The following is an 18,729-nucleotide window of genomic DNA, read 5'->3' as shown; positions in this document are numbered from 1 at the left end:
CCCATAAACTTACTTTGCCGCCCCAAATCCAATAGCTGCTGGTGTATTTTTTTTAATTCCTTGTTCAAAAAGTCGAATTAACTTGATACAAAGAAAAGACTACACCGATGAAAAAGCAACCCTCTCTGAAAGAGAGGAGAGAAAACAAATAAAAAGGTAAAAAATCACAATTAGGGACCAAAGCCAGTGAGAATCATAGGCCCTCGCCAATTTGATTTTATCAAATAAATATATATTTTTAATTCAATTTAAAAATTAACTCAAATCAAACTCCTATTCACAAATTAACACAATCATTTACACTTTCTTTCAAATTAATAACTTTGCTAAGATCTACACCGTTTTCAAGCAAAGTAAATAGATACTACTTATGGAAGCTACTTGGATTCTTGTCCTAAAGATTGATACCCAACAAAATAAGCATCTCGATCTTGATAAATTCAACCTTCACAGAAGCCGACAATGCGCCTCTCAAAACATTTAACCATTATGACATGCTTTTAAGTCCTTTTTGCCATCACTCGTGTCCTTTTCTTTTAACCATGCAAGGAAATAAGTACATAAATAGTTAGTAAAAAAAAAACAGTAACAAGCTATTCGGTTTGCGGGATGTTTTCCGTTGCCTTCTACTTTTCTTTTGTTTTTAAATATATTTTAAAAGTGATTGTACCTTGAAAAAAAATATTATACTGATGTTATTTTAGTGATTTATAATGATTTTAATATATTAATATAAAAAATTAAAAAATATATTAATATATTTTCAATTAAAAAAAACTATTTTAAAAATCAACATCCATTTGTCATTTACCCGCGGGTCTCAAGTAAGTATACCTGCCACGTGTTCAAAATTTATTTTTTATTTGCAACAACTCAAAAACAGCTGTCCATTGCAAGTCACCTTAAAAAAAATGCAGTAATGGTAAAAGAAGAGGGTTAGTGTATAGGTGTTAGGGCTCTAGGCGCGGGGACGCGCCAACGAAGGCACACTGCCTAGAATTCGGCAGCGATGGACAGCGGCAGCCTTGCATAGGCAGAAATGAATTCGGCAAGCAGCGTGCAATGATCTATGCGAGTCTTTGAGCTACGACTTGGCATGGATGTGGGGGCTTAGATACTGGACCTTCTAAGTCAGCAGCTGACGCAGCAGAACAGGCAGTTGGGACTGCCAAGTAGACAGCCAGGAAATGGGGGAAGTGGCAGCTTCATGGGAGGCAAAACGTGGGAGCATAACTGGGGTGTTCTCCATGCCACTAAGTCCTGGAAACATGGGATCATGGGTAAGAGGTAGTGCTCCACTATGTCCTGAAAACATGGGATCATGGGATGGAGGAAGTGCTCCACTAGGTCCCGAAAATGGGGGATAATGGGGGGGAGCCTGCAGCTCATGTATGTCTATAAATAGGCTTGCCAAGCCTCTGTTGTGGTAGCATGCGATTTTGTGCATAGCACACACACTCTTTTTGTGTATTCCTTTGTTGATGAGATAAATAAAGGTTGAGAGGGATTCTTGTAATCTTGTTGTGCTTGCTTGTGTTGGTTTCCTTGTTTGCGACGAAGCTATTGTGAGAACCTCTCTGGGTGAGCGAAACACATAGTCGTAGGGAAACACGAGCGAAAAGAGTGAGGCAAGGCTGAGTCTAGTCGGGACTAGACTGCCACATTGGGTTGAATTTCGTTGCGAAAAATTTAACCCCGTGACAATTGGTATCAGAGCACGGTTGATTCTAACAACGTGCAGCAGAAGCCATGGAAGCTATTCGGGAACGGTTGACGCGTCTTGAGACTTTGATAGGGTCGGAGGAAGAAGACGAAGAACGTTCTATTATGGATCGCTTGAAGGAAGCTATGGAAAGCGCTGAAAGGGCTGAGAGCCTGTATATTTCTCTTGCGGCAGAATCGAGTGAACGATTGGCTGCTGCCGAAGAGACGATTGCCATTCTAAAGAGGGCAGTGACAAACGCTCCTATTGGGGTAAGTAATTCGAAACCTAAAGTGCCTGAACCAAAGTGTTTTGGTGGAGCAAGAAGTTCCAAAGAGCTGGAGAATTTCTTGTGGGATATGGAGCAATACTTTAGTGTTGCGAAGATTGGCGCGGCTGAACAAGTGGATCTTACCGTGATGTATCTCACGGGTGATGCGAAGCTTTGGTGGCGAACGAGAACCAAAGAGGACTTAAGTGCTGGACGTCCAAAGATTGAGACGTGGGATTGTCTCAAGCAGGAGCTGAAAGAGCAGTTCCTTCCGAACAACACGTCGTGGATTGCGCGGGAGGAACTTAAAAGACTCAAACATGACAGGTCAGTTCGTGATTATGTTAAGTCTTTCAGTTCTTTGATTCTCGACATCGAGAATATGTCCGAGGAGGACAGGCTATTCAACTTCATGTCCGGATTGCAAACTTGGGCGCAAGTGGAACTAAGGCGACAGAATGTAAAGGATCTGTCCTCCGCTATTGCTGCTGCGGACAGCTTGATTGATTTTAAATCAACTACTAGAGAGGGCTATACATCAACCTCCTTTAAGTCTAAAGGAAGAAACAAGGAGGAAAGAACGAGGAAGAAGTTCGGTGGGGGTGCATCGAGGGCTACTGCCGCGGAGAAGGGCAAGGCCAAGTTTATGGGTGCACAAGGTAAGAGTACTAAACCGAACTTTACTTGCTTCATTTGTGATGGTCCTCACTTTGCGAGGGAATGTCCAAAGAGGGAGAAGTTGAATGCTATTCGGGCTGGGGATAGCGATGAGGGGGAAGGGGTAGTTACGCATGTCAATCCTATGCGTGTGATAAACTGCCTGGTAGCTAAATCAGGGGATGGGGCTGCCGAAACCCGCCCTGTCGATAAAGACTTGGCAAGGATTGATGCACTGCGGAAAGGGAAGTCAGGGGCTACGGACAATCTAATGTATGTGAAGATTGTGGTAAATGGCAAAGACGTGAATGCTATGCTGGATTCAGGTGCAACGCACACGTTTGTGGCAGATCGGCTGGTGAAAGAACTTGGCCTGCGGCTGAGTGACAGCCACACATCCATGAAGGCAGTAAACTCAAAGGCACAGAGGATTGCTGGGATGTCTTACGATGTGCCGATAACGCTGGATCAGTGGAGAGGTAAGCATGATGTGCTGGTCGTAAACCTTGACGATTACGATATTATTCTTGGCCTAGATTTCTTACGAAAAGCCAAGGTTGTCTTGATGCCTTATCTCAATGGAATGATGATTGCAAGTGAGGGATGCCCTTGTTTCGTCCCATGTTGTAATGTCGCAGCTGCGAATGTGGTGAAAAAGGGGAAGAGCTTGGTCTCGGCAATTGCTATTGATAAAGCATTGCGGAAAGGAGGGGAAGTGTTTCTAGCAACAATAGTTGACGAGAAGGCAGACCATTGTGGTGAGGTGCCAAAAGAAATTGCTAGCGTGCTGCAGCAATTCGAAGATGTGATGCCGCCTCAGCTACCCAAGAAACTCCCGCCTAGGAGGGCCATTGACCATCGAATTGAGCTGGTGCCAGGGGCGAAGCCACCATCTCAAGCCCCTTACCGAATGTCGCCAAGGGAATTGGCAGAATTGAGGAAACAATTGGAAGAGCTGATTGACTCAGGGTTTGTCCGGCCTTCCAAGGCTCCGTATGGTGCTCCGGTTTTGTTTCAAAAGAAGGCGGATGGAAGCCTTCGCATGTGTGTGGACTACCGAGCACTCAACAAGGTAACAATCAAAAACAAATATCCTGTTCCTTTAATTCAGGATTTGATGGACAGATTGTGTGGTGCCTCAATCTTTACAAAATCGGACTTGCGATCGGGGTATTGGCAAGTGCGGGTTGCTGATGGTGATGAGCATAAAACTACTTGTGTGACAAGGTATGACTCCTATGAGTTTCTAGTTATGCCATTTGGCCTAACAAATGCTCCAGCAACATTTTGTAATCTAATGAATGACGTGTTATATGATTTCTTAGACAATTTTGTTGTAGTCTACTTAGATGACATTGTAATCTATAGTAGAGGCATTGAAGATCATGTAACTCATCTCTCTAAAGTCCTAAGTAGGTTGAGAGAATATGAATTGTATGTAAAGAGAGAAAAGTGTGAGTTTGCAAAAGCTGAAATTATGTTCCTAGGCCATTTGATTGGGGAAGGACAAGTGAAGATGGATCCAAGGAAGATTCAAGCCATTGTTGAATGGACAGCACCAAAATCTGTTCCGGAATTGAGATCATTTTTGGGGCTTGCAAACTACTACAGACGATTCATTGAGGGTTATAGCAAGAAGACAACTCCTCTCTCGGATCTTCTCAAGAAGAGTCGGAGATGGGAATGGACGGTTGACTGTCAGCAAGCTTTTGAGAAGCTGAAGACAGCGGTAGCGTCAGCTCCAGTCTTGGGGCTGCCTGATTTTGAGAAGCCATTTGAAGTGCATACGGATGCTTCGGATAGGGCTATTGGTGGAGTGCTGGTGCAAGATGGACATCCGGTTGCTTTCGAAAGTCGGAAGCTAAATGATGCGGAACAGAATTACTCGACGCATGAGAAAGAAATGACGGCAGTAGTGCACTGCCTTGGCATATGGAGAGTATATCTGTTGGGGCCGAAATTTGTTGTCAAGACTGACAATGTTGCCAACACATTCTTCTGGACGCAGAAGAAATTGTCGCAGCGACAAGCTCGGTGGCAGGAATTCTTGGCCGAATATGATTTTGTATGGAAGCACAAACTAGGAAGCCACAATCAGGTTGCGGATGCACTTAGCAGACGCGAAGTAATCGCTACTGTTCTTGCTATTGTTCAGGTGGAGTCGGACATGCTGTGTCGACTTCGTCAAGCTGCGGGGGAGGATGCAGCGTACAAGAAATTGGTTGAGCTTGTACAAGAAGGGACAATACGGAGGTATTGGTTGGAACAAGACTTACTCTATGCAAAGGGGGGTCGAATCTTCGTGCCAAAGGGAGAGCTGCGGAAACACTTATTGATGGAGACTCATGATCCGCAGTGGGCTGGACATCCAGGTAGAGAAAGGATGGTTGCTCTCCTGTCGCAGACTTATTATTGGCCGAAGATGGAGGAAGATGTAGAACTTTATGTCAGGACTTGTCTAGTGTGCCAACAAGACAAGACGTTACGGCAGCGTGAGGCAGGCTTGTTACAGCCGCTGCCGATTCCAGAAAGGCCTTGGGTATCGGTCTCAATGGATTTCGTTGTTGGTTTTCCAAAGGTGGATGGCATGAACACAATCATGGTTGTTGTGGACAGATTCACTAAGTATGCGGTGTTTGTCGCTGCCCCGACGGTGTGTACAGCCGAAGTGGCCGCTGAATTATTCTACCGCAACGTGGTGAAATACTTTGGAGTACCTTCAGACATTGTAAGTGATCGTGATGTGAGATTCACAGGCAGATTCTGGACAGCATTGTTCAACATGATGGGAACAAGGCTAAAGTTTTCGACTGCCAATCACCCGCAAACTGATGGACAAACGGAAAGGATAAATGCTTTGCTGGAGGAATATTTGAGACACTACGTGACAGCGACGCAGCGAAACTGGCTGGAGTTGCTGGATAGTGCGCAGTTTTGCTATAATCTTCAAAAATCCTCGGCAACGGAAGCAAGTCCGTTTGAGCTAGTTTTGGGAGCCCAACCCCAAACTCCTGTGGAGATTGCAGTGCAGATATCGGGTGGGAAGAGTCCAGCGGCGTACAGGTTTGCGATGGAACGGCAGGAACTGTTTGAGCAAGCCCAAGATAGCTTGCGTAAGGCAAGGAAAAGAATGCTCAAATATGCCAATCAAAAGCGAAGATTGCTGGAATTTAGTGTGGGTGACAAGGTGTTGCTCAAGTTAACTCCGCAAATTTGGAAGAAAATTGTGGGGACGACGAAGCACCGAGGGTTGGTGCCAAGGTATGACGGGCCTTTTGAGGTCATTGAAAAGGTAGGGGCTGTGGCATACAGATTGAAGCTGCCCGAACGGCTGAAGCTTCATCCTACTTTTCACGTAAGTTACTTGCGGCCCTTTTATGAAGATCATGAGGATCCAAAAAGAAGTAAGTCGCAACGAGCTCCTCCTACGATTCATAAACAATTTGACGATGGTATTGTCAAGATTATGGATCATCGTAGACTCGGCCAACATCGAAAGAATCGGCGGACAGAATTCTTGATAAAATGGAAGAAAAATGAGGAGGTTTCGTGGGAAAAGGACACAGACTTATGGCAATTTGAGGACCAAATACAAGACTACCTCACATCTATTCCGACGAGGGCGTCGGACTCTTCTAGTGGGGGTGGTTTGTTAGGGCTCTAGGCGCGGGGACGCGCCAACGAAGGCACACTGCCTAGAATTCGGCAGCGATGGACAGCGGCAGCCTTGCATAGGCAGAAATGAATTCGGCAAGCAGCGTGCAATGATCTATGCGAGTCTTTGAGCTACGACTTGGCATGGATGTGGGGGCTTAGATACTGGACCTTCTAAGTCAGCAGCTGACGCAGCAGAACAGGCAGTTGGGACTGCCAAGTAGACAGCCAGGAAATGGGGGAAGTGGCAGCTTCATGGGAGGCAAAACGTGGGAGCATAACTGGGGTGTTCTCCATGCCACTAAGTCCTGGAAACATGGGATCATGGGTAAGAGGTAGTGCTCCACTATGTCCTGAAAACATGGGATCATGGGATGGAGGAAGTGCTCCACTAGGTCCCGAAAATGGGGGATAATGGGGGGGAGCCTGCAGCTCATGTATGTCTATAAATAGGCTTGCCAAGCCTCTGTTGTGGTAGCATGCGATTTTGTGCATAGCACACACACTCTTTTTGTGTATTCCTTTGTTGATGAGATAAATAAAGGTTGAGAGGGATTCTTGTAATCTTGTTGTGCTTGCTTGTGTTGGTTTCCTTGTTTGCGACGAAGCTATTGTGAGAACCTCTCTGGGTGAGCGAAACACATAGTCGTAGGGAAACACGAGCGAAAAGAGTGAGGCAAGGCTGAGTCTAGTCGGGACTAGACTGCCACATTGGGTTGAATTTCGTTGCGAAAAATTTAACCCCGTGACAATAGGCTCCCTCATGGTAACAGCAGGATGCCATGATTCTTGACCAATCAGAATTGTTTGGAGCAGCTGATATGTCTGATTGGCATAGGCAGGGATATGCAGCTTGATGTCGATAGCATGCCATGTGAGGTAGAACCTGTATAATTGTTTCTTGGTCAGCGTTGACTTGTGTTTCGGCATAGAAGAGACCGGGATAGCTAGGATAAAATTCGTTCCAACACTATTTTCGATTTATTTTTATATTCTCATTTTCATTTATTTAACCGCACACTCGATTTTCTACCAGTCAATTTTTACTATTTTATTTATTTTGTTTGAGCAATGATCACTCGAATCCTGCTTTTCTGGCAACTGGCAACTGGCAACTGGCACAAGCATAGCTACTTCAAAGGAACAATCCATGAGAGTTAAAAAGAAATGATGACAAAATCATGATAGCTATTACTCGTCTAGCAGATGGTGTTTGTGTTGCGGTTCATTTGTAATTTCCGATTTTTTTTTAATTTTTTTTTTGTTTTAAATTATTTTTTCAGATAATTTTAATATGTTAATTTAAAAAATAAAAAAATATTTTAATAAATTTTCAAATAAAAAATATTTTAAAAAATAACCTCTACCATATTCTCAAACAATCACGATAGGTTTTGCTTTTTAAAGTGTTTTACATTTCAAAAAAATATTAAATTTATATTTTTAACTGTTAATATTAAAAAAATTATGATATATTTTTAAATGAAAATTATTTTTGAATAGCATCATAAACCACATTACTAATTACACAATTCTCTATTACAAAATTATGATTATGAGCTTAAATTGAGTTTAAAATTAAATTAAAAAATAATTCAATGAAATTTAATTGATAAATTGAGTTTTTTAATGAGTCAATTCTATAGTTTTTTTAATAAAAAAAACAAATTATTACCGTTTCAACTAGAATAATTGACTCCATAATTTAGTAATTCAATTTTTTTACATTAATTTACAAGCCGGTCTAACAATTATGCGCTGCAAAGAAATGATCCCGTGCTATTATAATCTCTAGTTTGAGTTGGGCTAGGTATTGTTTGAGAGTATTATAATTTTTATTTGTAGACGAGTTTTAAATGTATATTTTAAAAAAAATATTAATTTGATATTTGATATTTTTTTAATGTTTTAAAATAATTTTATTATACCAGTATTAAAAATAAAAAAATATTTTAATATATTTTTAAATAAAAAATACTTTAAAAACTACTTTATAATACAATATTAAAAACAGAATTAACTGTCATGTTTGTAATCAATTATAGAATGTAAATCATGGGCTCCATGGGCTATAGATACTAGATCTAGAAATTCAAGAAATTATAACAATTAAAAAAAATTCAAGAATACAAGAAACACAGGATCCACAGGACTGTCATCAAATTCTATGTTGAGATCTTCTTGAGATATTTTCTCAGTATTTAGTAAAACTATCATGTCGATCTAATCCATGTGAACAAAACAAGATATATATATATATATAAACCAATAATACTATTGAAATCATTTTTTATATATACAGATATGATCTGCCTATTTGAATTGAAAATCCATTTATTTTCTCTACTATTTGTCATGGGATATGCTTCCTCTTCTTTTTTCCTTTTCTTTTAGAGATTTCCTTGCCATGACAAGAAAAGAGGGAGTAAAAAAGGAAAAATCAATTTTATCTCTAATATAATATTCATTTTCAATTGGTTCCCAAACTTGTAAATATTATCAATTTAGTCCCAAACTTTTGAGACAATCGTAGACTATATTCTTTCACTAATGTTCATTGACTTTTAAATGAATTTATTTTTCAAGAATGAATTATTTAATATCATATGATACGCAAATTAAACAGAAAATATACAAAAAACCCTATTGAGAATGTGGGGAAAGTCTAGCAACGTATTTGATATTTTAATAGTGGTTATTTTTCAAAGTATTTTTTATTTAAAAGTACATTAATTTTTAAATTTATTTTTTATATTAATATATTAAAATAATATAAAATAACAAGAAATAACTTAATAAATTTTTTTTACAAACAATGTTTTGGCTTTTATACCAAACACGCTCTAATAGGACCTAATTGATAAAATTTATAGATCTGAGACTTAATTTAAAATAGGTATGTAGAATAGGGACTAGATCGTGCGGGGTGTAAATAAAACCATCGAGAATGTTGCTAACACGCCACTAAAAGTGACATCGGGAACTGCACTTTTGGTCTCTTAAATAAATGCTTCAGGCTAAGGTGACGTTGTTTTTTGGATAAGACACTGAAGGTTTGAAAGATGTGTCTTTGACTTTCACCTTCAGCTACGAATTCAAATGAGCTTACTGAATACCCCCTCAAGAAATGTAATTTATACTTTCTTCCCAGTTTTAGATTTGTTTTTGTATTGAGTGTCCGTTTGTCTACGCCCTTGTCTGTGTTTGAGGTAAAAAATATTATTTTTTATTACTAAATCTCCCTTCAATTATATTTTAAATAAAACATTATATATATATATATATTATTTTTATTTGAAGTACAAGATGATGTCATGCAAAGGCTACAAAATTAAAGAATAACAAAAACCAAAGGGGTAGGGATGCAAAAAGAAGAAAAGTAGAAGTCTTAATTAAGGCGGGAGATTAGCCCAAATTGATAACAAGCATCTCTCTTCCTTTCCTTGTTATGCCAAAACCTCCACTAAGCTCTCAAAAGCCTCCTCTAATCCTCCCTTCCCTTAAACAGCAAAAAGAAAAGCATATCCAACACCCAAAGAGCAAAGAGAACAGCAGCAGTAGTAGTCAAGAAGAACCAGCTAACCAAGCCACCCGAAGATAAGCCCCCCACACATATATCCATGGAGGATCTGTACGGAGCGGCAGCGGCTACTGAGCCGGAAGAAATCTCGACTTTCCTTCATCAACTCCTCCACAACAACTCTTCTTCCCCTTCTAAATTCATGCATCATGCCCTCTCTACCCCAGTGGAGAATGGCGTGGAATTGTTAGATCGCCACCGGTTTTCTGAGACGGAGTGTGGTGCTGGTGTTAATTTCTCTGATCCTGATGGTTATTATGCTGAAGAAGGCGTGAGAAATGCGGTTGCTTCAAAGAGGGGAGGAGTCTCTGTGGAGGATGATCTAGGTGATTTTAGCTGCGATAGTGAGGTAATTTAGCACCTTATTCAAGCAATTTCTTGAGTTACTTTTTTTTTTTTAATTGTACGGATAATATATGTATTGCTTTAAAATATTTTGAATATAGAAGGGGGTGGAGGTGCAAGCTAATACAGCGCGGCCGCGAAGTTCGTCGAAGAGGAGTAGAGCTGCGGAGGTTCATAATTTATCTGAAAAGGTTCGTTTTTGCAAGACCCCCATATTATTATTATTATTATTATTATTATCTTGATTGTATGGAATTTAATTTGTGTGGGTTTGATTTGAAATGGATGGATTTTTGAATAGAGGAGGAGGAGTAGGATCAATGAGAAAATGAAAGCATTACAGAATTTAATTCCTAATTCTAATAAGGTACACCATGTTTTATAGCAAACAAGTTTTAATTAGTAAGTTGAATGCAGAGAGTTTCAATGGCATTACTGTATGATTTGGAGTTATATTGTTTTGGTTTTGATAGACGGATAAGGCTTCGATGCTGGATGAGGCCATTGAATACTTGAAGCAGCTTCAGCTTCAAGTGCAGGTGAGTGGTTTCTAGGGCTCTTTTATTTGATTGTTTGTTTTAAGCCATTATGATTGATTGGTTTTGACTCTTTTGCTTGATTCATTTCATTTTGGACCTTGTTGCTCTATGAGTGATCCCTGACTAAAGCTTGTTTTGGAGCTTTTAAGTTTTAAGTACAAGAATGTTGCTTCGGTTCATTAAAGAATTTGCTGGATGTAGAAGCCAGCTGAACGGTCTCTTACTTTCTAGGCTATGCAATTCTTATATATAGTTAGAGCATCTGGTTAAAATATTTAGAACAATGATACACCCATTTCTGATCTATTTAATTTCATGTATTCTCCAATGGGTCTTTCCAAAGTCTAAGCATCATAGAAGTTTTAGGCATTCTAATCCATAATCAAATACAGGCAGGCCTATCAAGTGTTATCATTTTATATAGTATGTTTTTGTGTTTGTTGACTTTGATTTTAAGGCTCAAGGAATTCCTATCTTGGTTGGTAGAAAGAGCAGCAAATTGACCATTTTCAACTTTGTCTTTGATTGGCAAAAATGAATCTAATTTTTCACCTTGTATACTACAAAGATGGCTCTGACTTGAATTTGGTTTTACAACGGTCTTGAATGCTACTGCTCTGCACTACAGGACTGAGTCTTCTTGCAGTCATGACTGAGCATGACTTCCTACACTTGGAATATGAGTTGGATGACTAGGTTTTCTGTACCTGGGTGAACATTTGTTTGCTTAAATTTCCATGAGGTTGTGGGCTGGGGCAAAACCCTCACGTCAGAGGCTGTGCAGAGTAGATACTAACTGGTTTTAAAGTTACATATCTATATTGGATACTGTTTCCATGGAGTAACATTGTAAAAGTTCTGATTCTCTGCCATGTTCAATGTTAGCATGTGAAATTACTAGATGGCTTCAATGGGAATAATAGCAAAAATAGGTTGGTCAGTATGGACAATGCAGTTATTTGTCTCTGTAGCATATTATATGATTCATATCATGATTTATTTACAGATGCTAACAATGAGAAATGGATTGAGTTTGCACCCGATGTGCTTACCAGGAGCACTACAGCCAATGCAGCTGCCCTTGTCAGGAATGAGCTTTGATGAAGGGATTGGATTGTTAACTACCAACACATTAACAGGCATATTTTCTGCAAATGAAGAAAGCTCAGAGCAAAATTCTCTTAGTCTTCCAACCCAGTGCACTATCTCAAATCAACCAATCACTATTCCTTCAGGGACAAATATTACCTCATCAGAAACCAACTTCGGTTTTGAACCACAGATCCATGTTAACCATGCACCCTTCAATCTGTCCACGTCTTCAAAGGTAAACTCTATGCAACAACCATAGGAGTATTTATGAGAATTTGCTGGTGTAACATTTCACTCTTTTTTTTTTTTGGTGATGTGAAGGAAATCTGCAGGGAAGGCACACCACAGGCAAAGCTAGAGATGAATCAAACTACGAAGACCTCCCCATCTGGTGTGGCCTAGTTATGATCTTACTCTTCAGATACATGAACAATGAAATTGCCACCAATAACAGTTTCCATTTGTTCAAATACCATATGAGCTGCAATGGTCCTCAAAACAACTGACATTTCACTCTTCACCGGGTCATTTATTTTGTGATTTATAACAGCTTAATACAACTGTAAGAACCGGGCTCTTAGCGTCCTTTAACTTCACTGGAAATGCTTGTCTGAAATCTTATTTAGGAAACCAAGATGTCTCTGTCAGACTGGATGAATGTTTCTATTGCTACTCCGTTTGAAATCTGTATTTGAAAGAAGGAAATGAAGTTGTAGGATGTTTTGTAACGCTCGCCATTTTGCTGTCCTGTACAGCTTAAAAGCAGGGAAGGCATTTCTTGCCATGAATTTTTGAAACGCATGGCTTTAGGTGAAAGCAAACCACAACCCGAGTAAAGAAAGACACGGAAACAGTGCATGTATCAGGGACTTGGCTAGAGTTTGAGCAAAACCAAGAGAATCTTCGGGACTTGTATTTGCAGGCGTTTCTATCGATGCTGATGGCATTTGCTCGATTTCATTTATGATTTTCGGTTTTTTTAATGCCAAAAGTGCATCTCTTGTCCTGATACTCCACCTTCGAAGAATGAATTATAACCATAATTCACAATCATAATCGAGCTGAAAAAGGTGGTCCAGTTACATCCAATTCAGTCGCAAAAGACAGGTAATCATAAATGAGGGGAGAAGGTACAGTCTCAGCTTATACAAGCACTGGTTTGAACCAGAGTTGGTTTCAAAATTGAAAACTGATGGTTAGTTACAATTAGCATAGCCATAACCCCCCGAGTTAGATTTAATATGTTAGGTTGTTGATTATTTTTTAAAGTATTTTAATTTAAAAATATATTAAAATAATTTTTCTATTTTATTAAACTTATTTTTATTATATTAAAAAAAACAAAAAAAACAATTAAAAAAAATCAACTTTTTTAAAAGCGCACACTTTTGAAACAGCTTAGAAAGGGACGTAAGAGTTGTTGGGCCGCAGTTTCAGAGCCAGATTTTCTTAGGAAAGTGACAGCCATATCGTGGTCTGTGCTGTCATTTGGCATGACACGTCTTCGTTTTCTTGGAGGCCAAAAAGTTTGGATGGTCGTCCTTGCCCTGAGATTCGTTATTATTTTACAGAATTGCCACTTATAATGGTAAGGAGAAATTGTAAGATTTCTTAAATCCGTTTTACATGGTTTATGTTAAATATAGACTTAATTCAAATCGTTTTAAATGGTTTTTATTTTTTATTTTTAGCTTTAATTTAAAGGTTATTTTTTATAAATAATTTATGATAAAATAAAGTTGAAATGATTTTAAATTTAAATTATGTTTTGGTAAAAATGACTTGAAATAACTTTTTTTTTTAAATAGTATTAGAATTCATAAGCCAAAAAATTTAATTTATTAATAAATAAAAGATTTGAAATAATAATTTTTCTATCATGATGAAAAAAGGAAAAAAAAGAAAAAAAAGAAAAGAAGCTACATTATAATGTTCAAGATGGTGAATTAAGGGGTTTTGAAAAGGATATTTCATTAATTATAATTAGCAGATTTTTTGTCAACAAGTTTCAAGTTCACAATTTCAAAAGGAGTAAAGATTGAGATTTACGAAGGGTGGCTGGGAAAGTATTATGTGATATAAACATATATTTTTTTTTAAAAATGTATTTGAATTGGTTTTTCTAGTTTTTTCTTTTTATGATTTCGATATCATTATTTAAAAATACTGAAAAAACTTTAATTTATTTAGAAAAACACTTTCAAATACATTCCTAAAGGGCTGCTTGGTATTGATATACTATGTTCTAGGATAAAAGTGTATTTGATAATTAGTTTCTGTGTTGTATTTATAGATGTTTAAAGCAGCTAGATAGTGCTTGATTAAATTTTATTACTATACTTTTGAGATATAAAATAACCAATAAGAATTGTACTAAAAATATTTAAATATATATTTTTTATTTACATTGATTGATTTATAACTTTTAAAACTGGTATAATTTTTATGAAAATAATTGTTATTCAAAACAAAGTTGAATAAAGTGATAATATATACAAATATGTCATTTCAATAAAATAAATGATATGAGAAAAAAATATTTTAAAATATAATGTGTAATTTATTTAAAATAATAACAATAATTTTTCATTTTAATTAAAAAAATAAATCTCACAAGGAATTACCTTGCTTTATTTTAAAAAGAAAACAATTAAATAATTATGGAAATAAATTAAAAGCTTTAATTATTTAAAATCCTTGGTTTCATCATTTAATCATTTGATGTGGTACTTGGTTTTCTCCATAATTGATGATTTTATAAATTGGATTTTAATCCAAAATATACTGTCTTGATTTGTTTTCTTAACCTGCCCCTCAAGTTTATAGAGATTTTAAACAAAAATCTTATGGGTTGGATATTTATATTTAAAAATAATATTAAAATCTTAATTATCCTCATTTTTTTTTAATAAAAGATAACCTCAATAGATCAATAGATAAAGGCTATTCAATTCAATAACAACCAAGAAAAAACATATTCTATGGAACAATTCGTAACTCTCCTTAGATCATAAAAAAAATTAAGTCAAAGTATGTAATTTATAAAACATAACGTGGAGTTAATATTTTATAAATAAGAGAAATGCTATAAAAGCATAATAAAAAAAAATTGTCTTCAAATTGTGATTCCAAGGGAAACAAAAAACAAGGCTAGAAAATTATAATATTAGAGTTTAAATCACTTAATCAAATATAAATTGGTAGTAATATGATTTTCTTCTAAGAGAAGTATGGTGATGATATAAAAAAAATGGCAAAAATAAAAAGTAAACAGAGATTAAAAGAAATTAACTAATGGCTGGCATGCAACAATGGTCAATAGTGCTGCCAACCGATAAGACAAAAAGTAAAAATAAAAACTTTATTAATAAGATATTATACTGCAATCAACAAATCAAACTATATATATATATATATATAGAGCCAAGTAATTATAAAAATGATTTATAATATTTAATTATTTAAAATCCTTGATTTTATTCTTTGATATAATACTTGATTTTTTTAATAATTAATAACTATATTGATCGAATTTCAATCCAAAATATACTAGGAACTTGAATAAAGGGACTGCCTGCCTTGAGAAATCCTTTTCTTTTTCTTGGATGGATCAGTCTCTGGTAATGAGAGCTTCCGTTCTTGTTTGGTAGCCAAATAACGGCATTATCTCATGATTGTATTTTGGTTTCATGTGTTTTCTGGTAGCCCAAATCATCTCATAGCCCCACACCTTTTCGCCACCTTTTTCCTTCCTTCTGTTAAAAAACGCTTGCCTTCTTCTCTATCCCTTGTAACTCTCTTAAAAATCAGCCATGTCCACCATAAAAACCTGTAGAGAAACCCTTTTAGCTGCCTTCACTGTTAATTCAGATAATTATAAGAAGTTGGTCTCGAAATCATACAATAATTATTCAGCCACCAGTAGCCTAATGGATACGGAAATACCGGCTGTGGCAGTAGTACCGGGTCAAAAGAGAAGTAGAAAAGGAGGGGATGCAAGAAATAAGAAGGTTGTTAATGGTGGTGGTAGTGGAGAATCAGAGCATGAGATTCACATATGGACTGAGAGAGAAAGGAGAAAGAAGATGAGGAACATGTTTTCTAGTCTTCATGCGTTGCTTCCTCAACTTCCTGCTAAGGTATTTTTAAATTCAGTCTAAAAGAATGGCAAAAAAATAAAAGAGTTCTCGCTCTACAAGGGACGAAAATATAAACATTTCTTAATTAATATTACTACAACATGCGATCTAGTTTTGGATGCCTTGATGAACATACATAGGATTGTATTTCATGGGGCTCCTTACATCTATGAAAGTCAAGGAACTTCATTTTTTTTTTGGTAGTTTTATTCATTGTTTAATTTCATTTTACTGCGATCTTTGTTTTGATTCTTGAAATCACCTTGCTAATTTTTTGTAAAGCTTTGATGAACAAATTTGAATCCATTTGTGCAGGGAAGAAATTATTTGAAATCTTTAAGGTTACATGATCATTAGATCAGTTTCAGTAGGAAGTTGCACTGGGGTCTAATTAAGAGAGAACCTAACTTATCTTCGCATCTTGTATGTTGGTTCTCTGTCAAGTTCTTGTATTTACTCATGTTCACGGATTTTTTTGCGTTTCTATTTGGTTACGTGGTCCACCAGGCCTGCGTTTTGCATCTAAAAGCATCATTTTTGGTGCTTTTTTCATCCGAAACGCAGGTTGCACCATAGATGCACCGCGTAGCCAAACAGGAAGTTGTCTTCATCGGTTAACTAGGGTTTTTCAATTTAAATTATCTCAGTTATCAAAAAAAAATTAATTGGTTGTTTGACACAGCGTATAGCGAAAGATAGAAAGCTAATGTTTTTGTAGCACTGAATTATTGGATTGTTATTGCTTCTCCCTCCAACTAAAGGGAAAAAACGTAAAGTGCAAAAGTTGTATGAATTTAGTTTTGATTTCGCATGAAAATTATGTGTTTTGTTTTTGTTTTTTTTTTTTTTTTGCCTCTCTTCAAAGTTCAAATTGATTTCACTCTGAAGCTTGTACAGGCAGACAAGTCCAGTATTGTAGATGAAGCAGTAAAATACATCAAGACCCTCCAACAAACCCTCCAAACCTTGCAAAAACAGAAGGTTGAAAAATTCCAGGGAGCTATCATTGACTATGAACCATCAGTGATCACATCACTGACAGATACAGTTGGATCGAGGGAAGCCTCTTTTGCTGCTCTGGGGCCATCAAAGAACTTCCCTTTGACCTCAAAAATGTCTCAGAATTCATTTTCTGTCTCTCTTTCTCCGGCTTGCTTCCAGACATGGTTTTCACCAAATGTTGTCATGAACATGTGTGGTAATGATGCACAATTCAGCTTGTGTTCAACAAGGAAGCCTGGGTTACTTGCCACCATCCTCTACATACTAGAGAAGCATAATTTGGATGTTGTATCTGCTCATATTTCCTCTGATCAGTATCGTAGCATTTACACGATACATGCTCATGTGAGTATACCAAACTTGGCTCGTAACTTTCCTTTTGATGTTAATTTTGGGGATGAGATGAGGGGCTGGAAAACAAATAACAGGCCAAGTGTGTCGTAGATATTTGCTGCACTATGGCATCATCTTTTGGGTTTGGCCATGGAGGCAAATGCCTACTTGAATGTTTGCTTATCTGAACATTCATACCTTACAATTGAGGCCGTGTTATTACAAGCATATAACCTGTAGAGTCCGTCAAATGTTTAAGTTCCTTGTTAATCTAATTAACTCAAAAAATTAAGCACAAGGTTACATACAGCATATGGAAGAAGCATCTTAAACTAACATTTGGTGCAAGAAACAGTTATTAAAGATGTATTTGTGCTCTTACAGTAATTTAGAGAATAATGTGCTAACATCCCTTTCCCCTTACTGTTTTCAATGTAATCATGCATGCTTCTAATGTTATGGAGCTTTCATATCAGGCCGACGGAGCTTCTGATCAATATCCTGAGGCAATGTCAGTCGAAGATACATTCAAGCTAGCAGCAGGCGAGATGAACTTATGGGTCATGTCATGTTGATTTGGAACCATCAACAGAATGGATGTTCACTCCTAAGACTTTGCCTTTTTTGTTGAAAATTAAAGGGTGGTTCACATGCATGAAACGGGGGATGCGTAATAAACTATCAGCTTGCTCTATCTACCAGGCAACATGGATATATAGCTTCTTCGGATCCATGCATAATGTTCCAATTAATTAATTTTCTGCATATAATCAATAATGTGAACGATGCTAGCTAGCGCAGAAAACTGTCACATGTCTGCACGGCTGAACATCAGGAAGGGAGATTAATTTTGGTAAACATACCAGCAAAAGACCAGAGATATAAAGGTTCAATTTTATATTTATCATCTGGTACCTCCATTTGATATGTTAGATTCCCTGCAGATTTATTTTGCGATTGATTTAGATATATTTTCGGTTTTTATTGTTAGTCGAAAGTTCAATTAACACGCAACCCTGTCAAAATCCACTGTTTTAATTGTTTCATGTTAACTCATCAAATACGCAATCAATTTAATTAATTTGCTTGTCAAACACTACGAATCGACAGGCTTGTCAGCAAAGCTCGATTGCAGATTGTCCTCTGTTTGTTTGATGTGTTGAAGGTGCAAGGTAGCAAAGATTACGAAACATCTCTTTGATTAGAAAGCGAAGAAGAATCATCTATAAAAGGTGGAAACCTCATATTAGTCCCCGACCTATACACTAATTCTCATTTGGGTCCTTCAATTAATTTTGTTAATTGGGTTTCAAAGCATCGAACAATCCTTGATTAAGTCCTTCATTCCATGGATGTCCGTTGATATTTTGGGTTTTTTTTTTTAGTTTAACGTAGGTGTTCGGACCAGTTTGCGT

At 37.2% G+C, this 18,729-nt stretch overlaps 2 protein-coding genes across 5 annotated transcripts; both read left to right on the top strand.

Moving 5' to 3' along the window:
* The first annotated feature begins 9,698 nt into the window (after positions 1-9,698).
* LOC133682803 (transcription factor SPATULA-like) lies at positions 9,699-12,568 on the top strand. Of its 3 annotated transcripts, none has more exons than XM_062106333.1 (6): positions 9,699-10,213; positions 10,314-10,400; positions 10,511-10,576; positions 10,683-10,748; positions 11,755-12,075; positions 12,162-12,568. In XM_062106333.1, the coding sequence occupies exons 1-6, from the start codon at positions 9,905-9,907 to the stop codon at positions 12,240-12,242; spliced, it is 930 nt and encodes a 309-aa protein (XP_061962317.1). In that variant the 5' UTR covers positions 9,699-9,904; the 3' UTR covers positions 12,243-12,568. The 3 variants fall into 3 exon arrangements, with proteins under 3 accessions (XP_061962317.1, XP_061962318.1, XP_061962316.1); XM_062106332.1 differs by having other exon boundaries at positions 9,700-10,213; positions 10,311-10,400; XM_062106334.1 differs by lacking the exon at positions 10,511-10,576 and having other exon boundaries at positions 10,311-10,400.
* A 3,072-nt stretch (positions 12,569-15,640) lies between these two features.
* Positions 15,641-18,218, top strand: LOC133681517 (transcription factor bHLH95). Of its 2 annotated transcripts, none has more exons than XM_062104569.1 (3): positions 15,641-15,979; positions 16,877-17,326; positions 17,791-18,218. In XM_062104569.1, the coding sequence occupies exons 1-3, from the start codon at positions 15,653-15,655 to the stop codon at positions 17,887-17,889; spliced, it is 876 nt and encodes a 291-aa protein (XP_061960553.1). In that variant the 5' UTR covers positions 15,641-15,652; the 3' UTR covers positions 17,890-18,218. The 2 variants fall into 2 exon arrangements, with proteins under 2 accessions (XP_061960553.1, XP_061960552.1); XM_062104568.1 differs by having other exon boundaries at positions 16,868-17,326.
* The last annotated feature ends 511 nt before the right edge of the window (positions 18,219-18,729 follow it).

The sequence above is a fragment of the Populus nigra genome, chromosome 2 (genome assembly GCF_951802175.1).
Source record: "Populus nigra chromosome 2, ddPopNigr1.1, whole genome shotgun sequence".
In the NCBI taxonomy this organism is placed as follows: Eukaryota; Viridiplantae; Streptophyta; class Magnoliopsida; order Malpighiales; family Salicaceae; genus Populus; species Populus nigra.
Note: the sequence above shows the minus strand (reverse complement) of the source record. Positions and strands in the feature narration are given on the sequence as shown.